Source organism: Monodelphis domestica, chromosome 3 (assembly GCF_027887165.1).
Source record: "Monodelphis domestica isolate mMonDom1 chromosome 3, mMonDom1.pri, whole genome shotgun sequence".
NCBI lineage: Eukaryota > Metazoa > Chordata > Mammalia > Didelphimorphia > Didelphidae > Monodelphis > Monodelphis domestica.
Genome location: NC_077229.1, coordinates 382,817,651 through 382,837,836, shown reverse-complemented (window position 1 = coordinate 382,837,836; position 20,186 = coordinate 382,817,651). Strand labels below are relative to the sequence as shown.

Sequence of the window (20,186 nt, the reverse complement as noted above, 5' to 3'; positions counted from 1 at the left end):
AATAGTAACAGTATTAACTAGAGATAATCATAATATAGTAGTTAGATACCAGTCCTTGGACTCAGAAAGATATAGGTTCCAGTATCATTTGTGACACATACTGGTTATGGGTCCTTTCACCTTTCATTGCCACCAGCTATCTCTCAAAGACTAAACTGATTTCTTTAGACTGATCGTGACTCTCTTGTCCCTGGGTCAATAGATATTTAAGGACTTTAAAGTAGAATATTCTGAGGACTGTGATCTTTGCTCATCTCTTAAGTAATGACCAATTAGGAACTCAACAAATTTACTTTGGAGCTAGGAGCCAGTCCCACAACATATAAACCAGATTAGTTTGTCCATTAAAAAAAAACAATTCTTATCTTTTGTCTTAGAATCAGTATGGTATATTGGTTCCAAGGCAGAGGAGTGGTAAGGTCTTCCCATCTCTAGGCCTGGCTCTCAATCAACTGAACCACCCAACTGCCCCCTAGTTCATCCATTTTCAAGGAACAATCAGTGCCATAGGATATTGGTTCCTTTCCAAAGGTGAAGGCTCAAATAAGAGTTGAGCATGTGTATGCCCAGAGAGTACTTTCTGGGCCATTTGTGTTGGAAGAGAAAGTCCTGTTAGTAATGCAGTTTGATTCTTCCTTCCCTCCCTCCTTCCAACCTTTCTTCCCTCACCTTGAGTAGCTCCCATTAATATACTTAGAGAATGTTACTAATGCTCACATGCTGTCAGAATTGGTGGTAATTGAGAAGTTTGATGGAAGGCCCAAGTACTTCCATATTGAATGTTCATATTGAGGAGTTTTTCCAGTTCTGTAGATTGCTTCTTTTTAAGTTGCAAAAAAGTACAATAAGGTACATTTGTGTAAACCAAGTGGAAGAATAAAGTATACATCTGAAATTTCAGGTAAGATTGTATAAAAATTATGAGATCCTCAGGAGAATGAACTGTTAGAGTCCTCTTTCACATCAGTGTCTTTGGCTTTATTTTGGGGTTTTGGTTATGTATGATTTTTGCTCTTACAACAGTGACAACCAATATGGAAGTGTATTTTGTATGCCAATAGAAAATGAAGAAATAAATTGCTTTCAGAGTCTTAAGGACATTCTTTTGAGTAGATAAAACAGGGCCAAAACATCATCCTCTGAAAGATAGATCTGAGTTTTTAAAACAGACTAAAGTAATTCAGAGACAGGTCTGATGAAGAAGGCAAAAGATCAAACTGTCTATTACTCTTTGGAATGTTTAAAAAAAAAGAATTGTGGCTGATTAATGAAAGTAATAATTTTCTTGTGACTACTAAAAAAATTATGAAATCTCATAATGAAATTAATAGATGAAGTATGCTACAGTCACTTAAATCCTCTGATTTAAGTTTTCTTTAAGAAGGCATGTATTGATTATTGAAAGATATTTTGGTATTTATTCCCATAATGGCATTGGGATTTAGCTTTTGGTAAAAGGAAATTTTATTTTTTAGTACTGGTTTATTGATATCTTACCATAGACTAGGGCTAAGAATTTTTCATCAATATCCTTTTTTTTCTTGACCTGTACTTTTTTATTGTCTCAATTACATGTAATAACAATTTTCCACATACATTTCCTGAAGTTAAAAGATCCAAATTGGTGAGCAATTTGATCTGGGTCATGCATGTATTATCAGGTAAAATATTTCCATATTGTTCATTTTGGTAAGATGTGAAACCAAAACCCCAAAATAAGACACAAACACTTTAGTTTTAAAGTGAAAAATAGTATGCTTTGATCTCCATCCCAACTCCCAATAATTTTGTCTCCCATTAGAATTGTTGCCAGTCATTGTATTGCTGAGAGTAGCTAAGTCTATCACAGCTGATCATTCTACAATATTGCTGTTATTGTGTACAATGTTCTTCTGGTTCTGCTTATTTTACTCTGCATTTGTTCCTCCAGATCTTTCTAGTTTTTTCTGAAATCATCCTGTTTGTCATTTCTTAGAGCAGAATAGTATTCTATCACCAACATATACCACAATTTGTTCAGCCATTCTCAATTGAAGGACATCCTCTCAATTTCTAGTTCTTTGCCACCACAAAAAGAGCAGCTATAAATATTTTTGTTTAAGGAGGTCCCCCCTCCCCTTTTTAAAAAATCTCTTCTGATACAAGCCTGGTAATGGCATTACTGGTTCAAGGAGTATGCACAGTTTTATAGCCCTTTGGGAATGTTTTCAGATTGTCCTCCAAAATGGTTGGATCCATTCACAACTCTGCCAGCAATGCACTGATGTCCCAATTTTGCTCCCCTCCAATATCACCTTCTTTTACTATCATAATGGCCAATTTGATAAGTGTGGGCTGGTACCTCAGAATTTCTTTTATTTGTATTTGTCTAATCAAGAGTGATTTTGAACATTTTTTTTCATGTCATTGATAATTTTGATTTCTTCATCTAAAATTGCTCATTCATATCCTTTGATCATTCATCAATTGGAGAAGGGATTGTAATATTATAAATTTGACTTAGTTCTCTAAATATTTGAGAAACGAGACCTTTATCGGAGTAATATGTTATAAAAATTGCTTTCCTCACTTTGTTGTTTGCTTTTTAATCCTGATTATATTGATTTTGTTTGTACAAAAACTTTTTAATGTAGTCAAAATTATTCATTTTATATCATAATGTTTTCTATCTTTTGTTTGGTCATAAATTCTTCCCTTCTCCATAAATCTGATGGGTAAACTATTCTATATTTCTCTAATTTACTTATGGTACCATCGTTTAGGTTTAAATCATATAGACATTTTTACTTTATCTTGGTATAGAGTATGAGATATTGGTCTGTACCTAGTTTCTGCCATACAGTTCTCCAATTTTCCCAGTAGTTTTTGTCATATAGTGAGTTCTTATCCCAAAAGCTGGGGTCTTTGAGTTTTTATCAAGCACACTAGATTGCTCAGGTCATTTACCCTTGTATTTTGTGTTTCTAATTTATTCCATTGATTGGCCTTTAAAAGAAAATGTGGAAGCTCTTACATATTGATCAAAGAAATTTTTTAGCTTATATATTAATAACAAATTCATCTCATTACTTAAATTGAATAGTTAAATATCTCTGTACACTAGGACTGGGCCCTTGGAGTTCTTCATGCCAAAATAATTGCAGCCATAACATTGATGGGACCTCAGTGGTGGTTAAAAACAGTGATTGAACAGGTAAGAAAAATTTTCCGTTTTAACAACATTGAGACTTCATTGCATGTCACAATATTTCCCTTAATTGACTATTATTTATTTGTCATTGTTCTTAACTGTCAGGAAAGAAGCCAAAAGAAGATTGTGTGCTCCAAAATATATTTTACCACTTCATGATCTAATACTCTTGTGCTTTGTAGGCTTTCATTCAGAACCACTTAATATATACATATATACATACATACATACATACATACATACATACATACATACATACATACTTAAAAAATATACAAAAGGTCATGTAAACATTTTGGAACTTTTGATTACGAGCAGAAATTCCTAACTCTTAACTCCTGAGAACATCTCTGTCTTAGGCAATAATCTATTAATTGATTTTCATAATGATGGTCTGGAGTCATCAAAACAATTTAAAATATATCCTACTTTGTTTAAGAAGACTAGGAAGTATATAGTCATTTTAAGAAAGATTTTCATCCAAAATTATATGCTACAAGAGAAATCTTTTGGTACTCTAAGGACTAAACTTATCTGTTTATTTTTTGTCAAAGGCTTTTTCTGCAGCTATTGAGATAATCATGTGATTTCTGTTGGTTTGGTTGTTGATATGGTCAATTATATGGATAGTTTTCCAATATTAAACCATCATTACATTCCTAGTATAAATCCCACCTGATCATAGTGAATAATCTTTGTGATAACTTGCTAGAGTTCTTTTGCTAGTATTTTATTTAAGATTTTTGCATCTATGTTCATTAAGGGTATTGGTGTGTAGTTTTCTTTCTCTGTTTTTAGTCTGCCTGGCTTTGGAATTAATACCATATTTGTCAGGAATTTGGAAAACTATTTGCTTTTTTTGTCAAATAGTTTGAAGTTGTTCTTTAAATGTTTGATAGAATTCACTTGTGAATCTGTTTGGACCTGGGGATTTTTTCTTAGGGAGTTCCTCGATGTTCAATTGTTCAATTTCTTTTTCTGAGATGGGATTGTTTAAGAATTCTATTTCCTCTTTTGTTAATTGAGGCAATTTATATTTTTGTAGATATTCACCCAATTGCACCTAGATTGTCATATTTATTTACATATAATTGGGCACAATAGTTCTTAATAATTACCTTAATTTCTTCTTCATTAGAGATGATGTTGCCCTTTTCATCTTTGATACTGTTAATTTGATTTTCTTTTTTTTATTAGATTAACCAGTACTTTATCTATTTTATTTGTTTTTTCAAAGTATCAGCACCTAGTCTTATTTATTAGTTCAGTAGTTTTTTGACTTTCAATTTTATTAACTTCTCCTTTGATTTTCAGGATTTCCAATTTAGTTTTTAGCTGGGGATTTTTCAGTTTGTTCTCTTTCTAGTTTTTTAAGTTGCATGCCCAGTTCATTGACTTCTTCCCTCTCTGATTTGTTGTTATATGCACTCAGAGATCTACAGTTTCACCTGAGTATTGCTTTGGCTGCATCCCATAGATTTTGATAAATTGTTTACTCATTGTCATTCTGTTCAATGAAATCAGTAATTGTTTTTTTTTTAATTTGTTCTTTGACCCACCAGTTTTGAAGAATTAGAGTATTTAGTTTCCAATTAATTTTGAATCTAAGGGCTAAATTTATTAACCTGGAAAATTCACTGGCATAGACTATTTCATTCCTTGACTATAGGTAAATATTAATATTCTTTAGAAATACACATATACTTCCACTTTCAGGAAACTAATTATGTTTCAATAACTAGATCTATAAAATAAATTGGTTAGAAGATCACTTAGGAGATCATTTACATCCTCATAGACTCTACTTGTTTTATATGATGTATAGATTCATACTTCTTTCTTAAGTAATGACCCCTGTCTTATTGAAATATATGGGATTTATAACCACTTCCAAAAAGGTAAAGTAGTATGGTTTGTGGTTATTTGTTTAGAAGTAACGATTAAATAGATTTAGTCTTCTAAGTTTTCTAATTAGTAGATGGCAGGTCAGGCTATAACTGCATTCTCTACCAGATGGCAAAGAAGAATTTTAAAAAATTGGAATTTAGTCAGAGTTTTTCTATTCTCTTCTGTCTTATCATATATGTTTTTGTTCAGTATCTAAAATACTGTATTTCATTCCACCCATTCATGTTTTCTTCTCAAAATTATTCATGCTCCAAAATTATCCCTTTTTATCAACTAGCTCATCTTCTTAGGTGGGAATATGTTGATTGGACAGAAAGTAATGACATTATAATGTGTATGGTTTACTCTAGTCTAGGTATACTTATATTTCCAAATAGGAACATATTAATCCAAAAGAGTCTCTCATTTGCTCAGTATTTGTAGGAGTGGTTTTCCTTTCATCATGAGCATATTCCCTTGTTGCTTGTTTAGTAGGAGATGCAGAATACAGAACTTATGAACCTACTCTTCCTTACAAAACAAATCCTCCAAGGTATAGAATGTGTCTAGTCAACATTGTTCAATAGGTGTATGCATTCATAGTGTCAGAAGTTAAGAGCTAGGCACTTTTATAGATAAAGAAAAATATCCACATCTAACATGTTAAATGTTTTGCCTAAGATGAGACAGGATTTGAACAAAAGACTTCTAATTCCAAGACCACTGCTATGTTTACTAAATTTACTACCTCTCAAGAGAGAATGCATACTCCCAAAGCAAGATGTCTCTTAGCCACCGAATAATTTATTAAGTTTTGTGTTCTCGCACTTACCTAGTTTTCAAAGGAAGAAACAAATTTTAGTGATTTTGGTCTGGTGAATTAAATGGGTAGAACTTTGGATCTTTTGATATCTTTTCTACTTTTGAGGTTTTTTTCTTGTTTACCTACTTATGACTTTTTTTTCATTACTTTAGGTTTATGCAAATGGCATCCGAAACATTGATCTCCATTATATCATTCGAAAACTAGCAGCGCCAGTGATATCTGTACTGTTACTTTCTCTTTGTGTACCTTACATTATAGCATCTGGTATTGTACCTTTACTAGGTGAGTAAAATATTATTCTGTTTTTGACTGGTCTTACTTCAGTGCTTCAAGAAAAATTGGGCTTAATAATATAATATTAGTATTAAGCTATTCTCTAGTTATCTTATGTCATTTTCCAACTTTTCTCCTAGGAGGAAATAGGAAAAATTAAAATGTTTATTTTTATCTGTGGTATTCTATTTCTTTAATGTCGTTGTAATAATATAATAATTTAAAACTATATATTGGATATGATTCATTAATGGAAAAATATGATAAATATGCCTAGTAAATTGAAGCTTTATTTTGCCAGTGCAATTAAGAAAGAGGATCCTTAAGTATGCTCTACTTATAATTCTTAGGCTGGTTTTATCTTCTTATTTTTACTTGTTATATATTTAAGTGTAATAACATAATACAGCACAAATTCAAAGGAAAAAAAGCTTAAGACTTTTTTACCCCATTTAACAAGAAAGTACTTTCAAAAAGAAATGATTAATTATTTTCTATTCAAGGAATTCATGAGTCAGTCAGACATCAAGATTAGAGGATCTTAGCAAGAGAAATTATTCCAAAATGAAATATGTAACAAAATATAGAACATAAATAGTTTTATCATTTTCTCATTTTAGATAATTGACTTTGTGCAGCTTAATTATTTTGTATGAATATTCTATATACCTGCATTCAGAGAAAATGGAAGAAATGTATTTACAAGGTCTAATATAAATGAGTAGTAGAATGATTTATATTATACTGTTCTCATTCACTCTAGGAATAAAAAATAAATAAATTTCTTCAAATTATAGACAAATAATGTTTTATGCTCAATTAAAAAAAACAAATTCATCTTAACCACTAGAGGACTTAGATTTATAAAATATGTAAAATGAATTTTGCTTTGGTCACATAAACTATTTGATAGTACAGCTTGTAGTAAATTCTTAATAAATGCTTCATGACTTAGTATAATGCAAAAGAATTGAACTAGGAATTGAGGAAACCTAGATTCTACTCCTGGCTGATATCAATTGACTATGTGATCTTAAGTAAAACATATAACTTCTTTATATAGGTCTCAGTGTGTTTATCTCTAAAGTGAAGGGTGTGTAGACTAGTTAAAACTTGAGGTTTATTCCAGTTCTTCCTATCTTGGCTTCCAGGATGAAATGTTTTTTGATATCTTTCTAGACTCCGTAGAATTTTATAATTGGAGAAGACCTCAGAGATACATACTCATTGCTTCATTTTCTAGTTGATGAAAATCAATCTAATATAGACTTAATTATCTACTGAATGAGCCCTACAGCTAGTTATTGAAGGACTAGAATTAGAACCTTGGTCTCTTGAATTCTTTTCATTTTCTACTACATATCTAATACATACTACTGCCTCACCATTGGGAAAATTAGATTTTACTTTCAATTTTGATTATATAGAAGCACTCACCTCTTTTGTCACATATGCTGAGGGTTTGCTTTTTATTTTACAGGTGTTACTGCTGAAATGCAAAATTTGGTACAGCGCCGAATTTATCCTTTTTTACTAATGGTGGTAGTTTTGATGGGTATCCTGTCCTTCCAAGTTCGACAGTTCAAGCGCCTTTATGAACATATTAAAAATGACAAGTGAGTCTAGAGGTTTAGTTTTGGATAATATTTTTTAACTTTTTCATAGTTTTTATTTTAAAGTCAAGATTAACTGGAAGTAAAGAATACAAATAGGCTTTTTTTGGTTCATCTGGAACCATTGGGTTAGGGACTCTGAAGTCTTTAATTTTCATATTTTCATATTAGCATTCTTCATAGTTGTGGCAAAAAAAAGTCCATTTACACATTTGTGTTTTAAATTAATGATCTTTAACTTTCTAAACCACTTTTCATACCAATTATATTGTTTCACAGTATCTCAAATGGTTCTGTACGTCAGACATAAAAACCACAAAGCAAATATGATATAGAACATCTGTACCTGAATCAACTAGCAGCACTCTTTGTACCTTTCACAATAGTGGTTGGGTAGATTATTGCAAAACAACATGAACTTTCTCCTGATGTAAGAACATGGTAAAGAAATTCTTGTAGAAAGAATGATAAAATTGAATCCTATTGAGATAAATGATGCTTTCTTCCTTTTTTTTTCTAACAGCTAGTTAAATTTTCCTCTAGTTTTAAAAGAATGGTTTCTAGTAATGAAATTATATGTGTGTCTAACAATCAAAGGCTACAAAGCTAATTGAATTTTCTTCCTGGTAAAATTTCAAAATCAAGGTTACTCCACAGACTACAATAAATTCTTTCTTTACCCATTAATGTTAGGAAGGGTCATTTTTAGTGATTAAAGTAAATTCTAGATGACTACAAATGAATATAATGCCTGCCTTAGGTCACAGTATTGCTGTAATGCCTTCTTTAGGTGACACTATTTCCTTCATCTTAAAGACACAAACAACAACTCGATCAAAATTATGATCTGGAAAGTTATATTGTTGAAAGACTTTAGGTGGTAGAAGGATCATTAAAGGCAAATAGTTATGTCATATTAGTAGGAGAAATATAATCTAGCTAGCATTTATTACTTACCTATACTTTGCAGAAAAGACTTTGTTTATATCCTCAAGAAACTAATAGTCTCATTGGGGAGATAACAACATATACAATCATACCACACTTGACAAAGATTCATATATAACAAAGTACTTTGGGAGGCTTGAAGATCAAAGTACGTTGTCTTTGAAGTTATTAGAGGACAGATTGAAAAATTTAAACAAGCAAACTACAACTTGAACAAAGGCTGCAAAAATAAAATATTCATTTAAGGGCAGTTGGCTAGACAGGAGGGCTTTGAAATGGTAATGAGAATAGATTGACTTTACTGGGCAGCTACTGAAAATTGGCACAAGAAATTATCCAGTAGTTGGGACACATGGTAGGTGTTCAATAAATGATTGCTGAATTATCCCCATTTTACAGAGATAAATTTGTAAGATGGGAAATGATTCATTGGTGGTCACACATCTTAGCAAGTATGTGTGGATAGATTTTGGTTAAATCTGTTAAGATCTCCAAATCTTATTTTCCTCATATATAAAAATGAGATTATTTCCTTTCTTATACAATGCTTTGAGGAAGCCACTACATGAACCTTGAAGCATCATATAAATCTGATTTATTACAGCATTTTAGATTTTATGTTTATCACTTAGATCTTCTCATCCTCTTGCTCCTACATCCCTTACTTGTGTTATCTTTTTCCTTTTATTTTGATCCTGTTCTCTATATCTCCTTCTAGCCCCAGAACCTCCTAACTTCCTGGTGGTTACTGCTGAAAATCAGATCATTTGATTTGATGTTCATTTGTTGCTGTATTTTCCAAACAGCAAAATGTTATTATCCTATATATAATATAATATGCTTTAAGCCTAGATAACCTATTTCATTATATATGTTGTTATGTAAAGATGCATGAATTTTCCCTAGATACTAACTCTGCTCTTTTAAAATCTAGATATCTTGTGGGACAACGACTAGTGAACTATGAACGAAAGTCAGGTAAACAAGGCACGTCAACACCATCTCCACAGTCTTCACAAGAATAAAATAGTTGTCTTAAATACCTTGACCTTCCTTTTGCCTTTATGTGTCCTTTTTTGTGGACTCTTCTATCTCTGGATAATATTTTTCCCGGTGATCCTCACAGCAATGTTTTTACTTTCACTTTTTTTAAAAAATTCATATCCTTAGCATTTAGATAGCAGTTAATGACCTGCTCCTCTATCTGCATCTTTTTCATTTTTCATTGCTGTCTGAGATCTGTATATGTGTAAATAGAAGTATCCTGACACCCTAAAACCTTGGATTAAACAGAATGTGCATTGTACATCTTTAAACAAAATGTATATTAATTTATTAAATCTAGTTGTCACTTTACTTTGGACCTGCTGTTCTCTTGACAAGAAAAGTGCCACAAAGCAATGGCGCAAAGAGGCAAGACTTTCAGTGAAATCTGGAACTCATTTATGGTGTCCCTTATAGTTCTTATTAAATTGATGCATTCTGACTTTCTTGGGTGGAGAGGCCTTACCAAGAACCTTGAAAAGAAACAACTACAAATCATCAGTGAAGTGTCTGTGGTAAGAAATATGAACTGTGCTTCACTGTCAACCTTTTTGAAAGTTATTTTGTATAGCACCAAAGCTGTTGTACGTTTTTCTAATGCCTGTTTTTTTTTTCATGAGTCTGTTTGTAATATTGTACAGTGTCTTACTGTAGGTAAGGAGTTTATTTTACATTTTGATAATTTTAATAACCCTTGAGATCAGCATTAAAAGTCAGGTTTTTGTGCTTGTTAAGGGCATGTCTACACTTACCAAAAAAAAAAAAAACAAACAAAAAAACCCCAAAACACCAAACCAAGACTTTTTTTGTTGTTTCCTTTACTCATTTGCATTTGTTGGTAGCATTGGCCAAAAAGTCATACAATATCATAAATCTTATGACATCCTAAACAATGCTGTACTGAAATTTTACTGAAGTTAGTACATTTTTGTGCTGTTTTTGCTAATTGTAGATGTGGCTTATTTCCTTAGGGTAAAATATGTTGGAGAAGATTCTTTGGAAAAATCTAACCCTGTGAGCTAGTAAATGACTGGGTGGGAATTAGGAAATATATTTCTCCTACTTTTTCTTTCTTTCTTTTAAATTCTTACCTTCTGTCTTAGAATTGATACTAAGTATTGGTTTCAAGACAGAAGAGCAGTAAGGGCTAGGTGATTGGAGTTAATTGACTTGCCCAGGGGATCCCACAGCTAAGAAGTGCCTGAGGCCACATTTAAACCCAAGACCTCCCAACTCCAAGCCTGGCTCTCTATTCATGAGCCCCCTAACTGCCCCTCTTTCTCATACTTTTCATGCAGCCATCTCCCCAAATTTCAGAAGCTTTATATGTGAGTGGATGCATTGAATCCTGTTAACCAACTAAATTTTATCTGAAGGGCAAGCCATCTAGGCTGTTTTTTTCCAACAGAAATAGACTCTGTTATACAAGAGCCTTGCTATGAAATCTCACTTTAAAAATTAGTTTTCCTTCTAACCAAAGCTGCAAATTAGAAGCTCTGCAGGGAGAACTGATGGGCAAATGGGCTGAATGTTTTAAGTGGTTTATATATATTATATGAAATGTTCAACAAGACTGCCTTTTTAAAAGAAAGGCAGTATTAACTTTTTTTGGTGAGTCATAAATGGTCATAGGAGAACGTTATTTGTAAAATTATAGAAAAAATCCGTATAGTATTAAAATACATAAAATGAAATCCCCAGGTTATTTTATATATACAAAAAGTACAGCCAAACAGACCACCAAATCAAGTGCAACATTTTCTGGTAGTTTCATTTTTTGGAGTCATCCGTTCCCCAACCCCCCTAGTAGTGAGTGATTATTTTCATTTAAATTTTTATTAAAAAACAACAATATCGATGGAAGAAGCTTTACATGGGGTATAGTATTACAGCATTTTGCACTTTGTAGTACCTCTCTATGTGTATGCAGATTTCTTGTACTGCATTAAGGAATGTTCAAGCTAAAGCTCTGCTCAGTCCTTTTGTCTAATAAAATTTTGGATTTTCTTTGTTCTAAATACTTGATAAAAATCTGTCATGTTAAATTTGTATAAAAATTGTTCTTTAGGAGGGGAAAAAAGACCTCTTGAGTTTGACAAGTGAAATTTGACTATTATATTTACCCCCGCTCTTTTAATGCTTAATTTAAGTGTTAACAGGAATTTCGATTCCATTATACAAAAGCTTAATAACTTAATGTGCATTTGTTTAGCAACAGAAGGTTGGGCAGTTTTCCAAGACATCAATAATTGATATTCTCCAGAATTATATACTGCTTCATATATTTCTTGGTAATTTTCTGATAAAACATTACATGCAAAAAGGCCAAAATAATTTTCCCTTTCATTCACTCATGTGTATATTAATATCATTAAATGTAAATTTGGATTATTTTTATCATAAATTATTTTTAGTTTGAATGTCAGTATTCCTTTAATATTCTGTAATTTCTAAAGGATATTTTTTACAAAGACAGAATTTGCTGAAAATAGTTTGTTAGCATCAAAATTTCTCCTTAAGTCTTGTAAATATTTAAAAATCTATATTGTTGCAATCCTTCATGTAGCTTTCCCCCCTAATAGTGCAATCTCATACATTTTACATAGACTGATAACCCAGTCTTTGAGGAATATTAAAATTTGTTAAGTAAGGCTCTTTTGTCTTATTTATTTTATTGTTATTTTTTACAAATTTAAATAAATGAGAATTTAGGGTTGGCTTAGCATGACCAACTTACGAACTTCATCAGAAGCCAATGTTTATGTCAAGTGCATAGTTGTTCATTGTCAGTAACTTATGATTTTCATTTTAAAATCATGAAGCACTGTTTTTAAAAAAAATAAATCAGTCTGATTACTTTTAAAAAGTGCTAATGTGAAGTTTGCTGATTATAGCAAAGATCCAAAAACCTCATTATGTTTTCTTTAGATGATTTTTCCTATTTACATATATTGAAAAGCAATGGGGATTAAATGAAAACAAATGTCATTGGACACCTTCAGATGTAAACATAAACAATTTTTTATTTTAAAGTTTAATCTATCTCTTAACTATTACTGTGTGAATTATTGTCTTTTGTCCCCCTCTTTCCCCCATTTCCTTATTAAAATAACAAAGGCTAATTTTCCTTCAAATGCTTTGATTTTTCTAGTATATACTTTTCTCACACCTGGAAAGGCAGCCATTTAAAATTTTGTTTTTGGGTTGCCATAAAGATTTTTAAAAATCTTTCTATATTAAGAAAATGTTTGTATAAAACACTGGTGTGAATATAGTTGGTGAATAATATAACATGTAAAAAATAAATTTAGTTTTCTCATTTTAAGAATGATGCATTTTAAATTAATTTACTAAGGTCAGTTTTATGTTATTCAACTTTGTTTAAAAGATTTTTCATAATGAAAAGCAAAAAGTATCTTTTTATGTTACTGCTTCCATTTATTACAAATATTGTACAAAATCCAGAAAGTATTCTCAAAAAGCATGACTGATATATATTCTATCAGACTTTTGGTTAAATTATTTTATTATTCTGATTTGTTGTTTTAATTGAATATTTTCATTTATAATAGCTGCCACTACATACTTTTTTTAAGTGTCCATTCTTCATATCTCACTCCCTAATATTCTGGATTTTTATTATCATGTGTTAATTAGACAGTGTACCTTTTATTCCTGTGTACTTTTTATATATGCCTTTCACTTTTTATTTGTCATGGATATAAGCTATGTCCATTCACAGAACCACCATCAATAAAAATGTGAAGAGTGGAATGTCAAGGAGGAACTTTGATTTAAAAAAAGGGACATCTAGTATTGGAGAAGTTCAGATTTTTATTTACTGTTTTTCATAGGGGCAAATGTCAGCAGCTATTAAAGTTAATCTCAAGCAAACATATTTTAGTAATTGTCCATTGTCATGAGGTAGTTTGTTTAAAGAGAGCATAATTTTGAAATCAAGAAGACCTGGATTTTGAATCCCAGCTTTGCCTTTTGCTGACTGGGTGACCATGGACAGATTACTTTGTCTTTCCAAATCCCAATTTCCTCAGCTTTAAAATAGGAATAATAATGCTTCCCCTGCCAACCTCATAGGTTTGTGTGAGGATCTAAGGATCTAATGTTTATAGAGCACTGTACAAATACCAGCTGTTACTCAACATGTTTATTCTATGGACTGTGTGTATAATATGCTAAATGTGGAAGTCACATAACTATCACATACATGTACATGTTCTCTCAGGAGCTTTTAACATTTATAAAAGGGAGAGAAAGGACTTGTTCTCGGTGCAACATTTTAGGAAGAACATTGATAAGTTGGAAAATGTACCAAACACAGCAAGTAGGGTATTGAAGGGTCCCCAGTTTGTGCTGTAGGAGGATTAAATGGAGACCTGGAGGGAAATGCCTGTCATTGTGTATTTGAAAGGCTGTTCTGTGATAAGATGGGTGAAATCTTATCATTTGGCCCAGGGATCAGAGCTTGAAGCAATGATAAGAAATTTAAAAAAAGAAACATCCCAACAATTTAAGTAACACAAAAATGGAATAGGCTATATTAGGGGCAGTAGCGGTTTTCCTGACAGTGGAGGACTATAAGCAAAGGCAGGATGATCACTTGCCAAGTATGTTTTAGAACACAGGTATCAAATGCTACTGTCAACTTTTTGGAGTGCACCTAACCAGTGCAATGTAATTGAGAAATGTTTAACAAAATAAATAAAAGTATGATAAAACATGATGCTAATTTGTGGTTTTCTAAGTCAGATATGTAGGTGGCCTTCATATTTGTTTGAGTTTATTACCATTGTTGTAGAGGATGACTTTTTTCAGGTATAGGTTTGTGATTTTTGGCACATAGATAAATAGGAATTAGAATAAGAAGTTCTAGTAAAATGAAATAGTCTAGGTCAATCTGTACCTGTAGGAAAATTGCCTCCCAGACATCCTGAATAAAGACTTTTTGATGTCTTTGCTTAAAATCCTATCATGAATAGAAATCCAGACTTATTCCTAAGGTAGCCCATCCCACATTTGGATAGTCCTAATTGTGAAGTATTTCTTTATGTCAAGTTGAAGTTCACTGTCTTTTTGGATAATGAAAGGAACACTGAAATTAGGCCTATGAGACCAGTTTCCTTATCTGTAAAATTAAGAGGTTGACCTACAATACCTGGAAAGGCCCCTTTCCAGTTCTAGGTCTATTCAACCTAGGCTTTTACTCATTTACTGTTCCAAGTTCTTGCCCTTGGGCTTGACGGCAAATCTAATCAATTTGGCACAGGAGAGCCCTTCAAATACTTGATAGCCTTTGACTTTTTTTCCCTTCCAAGCTAAGCATTCATGGTTAGTTGAACTTATATCTATATGGCATATCCTCCACTTCCCTCACTATCTTTATTGCTCCTCTCTGTGCATTCCCACTTGTCAACATCCTTCCTGAATTGCGGCACTTGGAGTTAGACATAATACTTTAGTTGCAGAGTCGTCATCAATTACTCAGTTCTATAAATTTTGCCTCAGTGCTGCCCAAGATGATGTTTGTTTCAATATCCCATTGTTGATTTATATTGAGTTTGTAGTATAACAAAATCCCTTAAGTCTTTCACATTAACTCATTTGTAGCCATACCTCCATCATATATGAGGGAAGGTGATTTTTTTTTAATTGAGTTCGAACTTATTAAATTACACTCAGCTCTTGAACATACCATAGCAACTCAAATTGAATCTTTATTCTTTAATCAAACATATTACCTAACTGACATAGCCTGACATTTGAAAATTTAGCCTGACATTTGGAAATTTGGGATCAATCTGTTCAACTAATTCCAGATCCACCTATTATCATCTACTCCAAATATTTCCATTTCTTATCAAAGGATCTCTTAGAAAAAGTTATCTACATGCATTACTTTCATTTCTACCTAATTTCTCAAACCTTTGCAGTCTATCATCAGTAGCAAACAGATTGCTTTCTCCAAGGTTACTGATGTCTTATTTGTCAGAATTCCTAGCCATTTCTCAGTCCTTATCTTCCTTAGACTCACTCCCTCCTCATTGCTCTATTTTCTTCGATTTTTCAGGACATTACCATTTTTTGCTTCTGCTTTACTGGTCATACCTCTGTGAATCATCACAGTTCTCTTAGCCCCTTTGTATGGATGTGTCCCAGGATCCTCTCCTAGCTTCTCTACTCTGTTATTTGTCTTAACAGCTCCTGTGTATTCAAATATTGCTGACATGCAAATGACTCCTAGATCTCTCATCTCTTCTGAACAGTCCCATGACACCAATTAATTACCTATTGGACTTCTCCAACTATGTGTTCCTTAAATGTCTCACATTCAACATGTCCAAAACAAGTTATTTTTCCCCTCACCCCATCTCTCTTACTTTCATTTCTTGCAATGGCACCACCATTCTTCCTGCTACCCAAGTTGGAGTCGTACTTGATTCTTCTCTCATACTCATTTTTCACATCAATTCAGTTGCCAAGTCTTACCAACTTTACATCTTTCACATCTGTTTCTACCATCCATTACACAACTGCCACCTTAATTAAGCTCTGATCTCTCACCTGTACTACCTCTTAATTGGTCTCATAGCTTTTTTCCCTTTTTAGTTCATCTTCCACACAATTGCCAAATTAACATTTTGACAGCATTGGTTTGATAATGTCAGTGTCTTTGATGATGATAGGTTTCAGGTGTGTATCACCTTCCCCTGTTATAGAATATAGGCAGTTTATCTTTGTTTAGTCCTTTTCTGATTCTCCATGTTTGCCTTTTTAATTTTTCTCTTGATTCTTGAATTAGTATGTCAGAGTTTCTCTGAAGTTCCATTCTTTTTTATCAAGAATGCTTGGATTGAGGGCAGCTGGGTGGCTCAGTGGATTGAAAGCCAGGCCCAGAGATGGAAGCTCCTGGGTTCAAATAAATGTAGCCATGCTGTGTAATCCTGGGCAAGTTGCTTAACTCCCATTGCCTAGCCCTAACCACTCTTCTGTCTTGGAACCAATCAGCATTCATTCTATGACAGAAGGTAAGGGTTTTAAAAAAAATTCTTGGAAAGTCTTTTATTTCCTTAAAGATCTCACCCCCCCTTTAGATTTATACTTTTTTTTGTGACTAAATTATTGTTCTTAATTCTTCATTCTTTATCTTCTGAACTATTATTTCAGGTGCTTTGCACCTTTATAGTTGTTGGTGCTAAATCTGTGGTTTTAACTGTGGTTCTTTGGAACTTAAAAATTCTGTTTCTGATTGTAGTGTTTATGATTTGACTTGGAATCTTTGGACTCTGGCCATAATTTTCTTGAGAGTTTTCATTTTTGTTTTGTAAGTGGAATTCTTTTTTATTCATTCTTCCAATCTACTTTTTGACTTCGGAGTTGACATTAGGTCTAAACTCTGCACACTTGTGAAGATGATGTCAGAGCTGGCCCTAATGCTTTTTTGAGGTAGTGTTTTGTTATTCCAGGCTGTCTGTGACAGTTTAAACTGGAAACTTGCAACTTATCGGAAGGAATACACAGCTTAATAACAACATTAGAAATAATAACTATAGAAATGATGATAATAATCATAGAAACCAGAATTTTAGAAATTTTAGAAATTATAACAATGATTATGGAAATAACTATAATGACTATAGAAATAAGAATTATAGAAACCAAAATTTCAGTAGTAGGAATTGGGAAAATAATGACAATGCTCCAAATGAAGAAAATGATAATACCCAACAACAATATATAAGAAATGGTGCTCGTCCAAAAAATACTCGAGGTGCTAATGCCCCTCAGGGGGATGCCCTTCAGGGAGGGTGCCCAAGGAATATCCCAAACACAATGAAGGTGTCTGGGTGGGTGGGGGTGGCTGGGGCACATGAATCAGAGGATACAACCTTCGATTTTTCTGAACCCTGATGTCCTACTGCCTGTTTTCCCTATCCGCTGCCCTCCCCATACTAATGAACCCCATGTTACCTTAAAGGTGGGTAACACCTATTATGATTGTCACTTAGACACTGGAGCTACCAGGTCTGAAAGAATGTACCTGATTTAAATTGTTATTCCATTGACTCACAAAGTGTAGTGGGAGTATCAAGAATACCCCAAAGAGTTAAAAAACTTCCCCCTAGAATGGTGTCTGTAGGACCCCTAGACGTACAACATTCCTTTCTTTTGATGCCCGACTCCCCTTTAAATTTGCTGGGGAGAGACCTTCTATGCAAACTCAGAGCCACAATAACTTGTTCACCTGATGGTTCTTTATCATTAGAAATACCAGAGGAATCTTTAAATTTACTCCCTGTACTTCTCTCGGAAAACCAGGAGGCAAAAGAGCCTTCCACTTTTGAAATACCTAAGGATATACCGGAGTCTCTTTGGGCCACATCATCTTCCGATGTAGGCTTACTTAAATCTGCTGTTCCTGTGCAGATAAAAACTAAATCTAGCCCACCTCCTTCCATTCCTCAGTATCCCCTCTCAAAAGAGGCAATTGAGGGTATTACACTAGTTATTAACTCATTAATTAAACAAGGAATAATAATACCTTGCAAATCTGAATACAACATGCCCATCCTGTCAGTTTAAAAATCGAAAAGAGGGCCTGTTGGCAAGCACCTCTATAGATTCATACAGGATCTGAGGACGGTGAATACGTTATAAAAAGACACCCCGTAGTTTCCAACATAAATACTATTATTTCCTCTATTCCTAGCACAGCTATATACTTTACAGTAGTAGACTTGTGCTCAGCTTTCTTTTCCATACCTATACATGAGAACTCCAGGCATATATTTGCTTTTACCTGGAAGGTCTCAGAATATACATGGAGTTATTTGCCACAGGGTTATGTGGAAAGCCCGTTTATTTGTGCAAATTTTGAGCCAAGGCACAGATAATATAACATTTAAAAATAGTAAATTAATCAAATATGTAGATGATCTACTCTTGGCTTCAACAGATGCAAAAACATGTCAAGAAGATAGTAAACACCTTCTTTTGGAATTGCATAAAAGAGGACATAAAATCTTGAAGGATAAAGTTCAGTGGTGTCTCCCTAAAGTAGAATATTTGGGATTCATCCTGACTGCTGGTGCTTGTTATATTTCTCCAAAACGAATTGAGAATATTCAGAGTGCTCCTACTACTAAGAAACAGTTGAGAGCAACTTTAGATGCAACTGGGTTTTGCAGAAAATAGATTCCTTGCTATGGGGAAATTACTAAACCCCTTATAGCAATAACACAGGATTCGGTTCCTGAACTCCTCAAATTAGAGCCTGAACACTTGTCAGCTCTATCAGAGCTAAGAAAGGCTATTCTGTCTGCCCCTGCTCTAAGCATCCCAGATTACAAGCCATTTACTTTGTATGTACATGAACGAAGAGGAATAGCTTCAGGTGTTTTAACTCAGAGTTTGGGACCTTCTCAGTGCCCAATTGCTTATTATTCTGCCCAACTGGACCCAGTAGCATCAGGAACACTTACTAGTGACAAAAACTTTTGATCTAGTATTGGGATGCCCATTAACAATTATGTGCCCACATGAGGTAGAAGCATTGTTGCTAAAGCATAGAACACAGGCATTCTCGGATCAGAGAATTACGAGGTATGAAATAACCTTGTTAAATAGTGAAAACATTACCTTGAAACGCTGTACAACCCTTAACCCTGCCACCTTGCTTCCACGTTTACCAACTTCAGGAGAACCATTACACACTTGTGAGACCCTAGTGTCCATAGCAGAAAGGCCTCGAGATAATCTCTTGGACATTCCCTTATGCATATGCTACACTGGAGCTGCCGTAGTCTCAGAATTTGCCACTGAGTGGTCAGCTTCACTACCCTCTAACATTAGTGCTCAAGGGGCAGGACTCATCGCTCTGAAGCACGCTTGTATAATTGCCAAAGATAAAAAGGCAACAATTTATATGGATTCTAGATATGCTTTTGGCATTTGTCACTCAGTCGGAATGCTATGGCTCCAGAGAGGATTTTTAACCTCAGCCGGAAAATCTATAGATAATGTAGAAATTATTAATGAAATTCTTTCTGCACTCCAGCTTCGTGAAGCCCTAGCTGTAGTTCATTGCTCTGCCCATACAGGTGGCACTGACCCTGACTCTAGAGGAAATAATTGAGTAGATGTCGCTGCAAAGCTAGCAGCCATAGAAGGACCTGAATTGATTTTAACATCAACAACCACTGATGATTTAAAATTGTCACTTTCCTATAATGAAAAGGAAGTGGAAAAATGGAAACAAAAATTGAAAGCAAAACAGATTAATGGAGTATGGGTGTCATCTGAAGGAAAACCCCTGCTCCCTAGAAGTTTCTATCACCAAATTTGCCAATCTATACATAAAAGTGGTCACTTTGGTACCAAGGGCATCGTG

The 20,186-nt window shown here is 33.5% G+C and overlaps 1 protein-coding gene across 4 annotated transcripts in view; it reads left to right on the top strand.

The window, feature by feature from the left end:
• Nucleotides 1–14,522, top strand: part of MARCHF6 (membrane associated ring-CH-type finger 6) — a 97,407-nt gene extending 82,885 nt beyond the window's left edge. For all 4 annotated transcript variants that reach the window (XM_056824307.1, XM_056824304.1, XM_056824305.1 and 1 more), the window contains 4 exons: nt 3,104–3,193; nt 6,053–6,185; nt 7,657–7,792; nt 9,672–14,522. In XM_056824307.1, the coding sequence (XP_056680285.1) occupies nt 3,104–3,193; nt 6,053–6,185; nt 7,657–7,792; nt 9,672–9,762 (450 nt within the window). In that variant the 3' untranslated portion in view covers nt 9,763–14,522. The remainder of the gene's footprint in view (nt 1–3,103; nt 3,194–6,052; nt 6,186–7,656; nt 7,793–9,671) is intronic.
• The last annotated feature ends 5,664 nt before the right edge of the window (nt 14,523–20,186 follow it).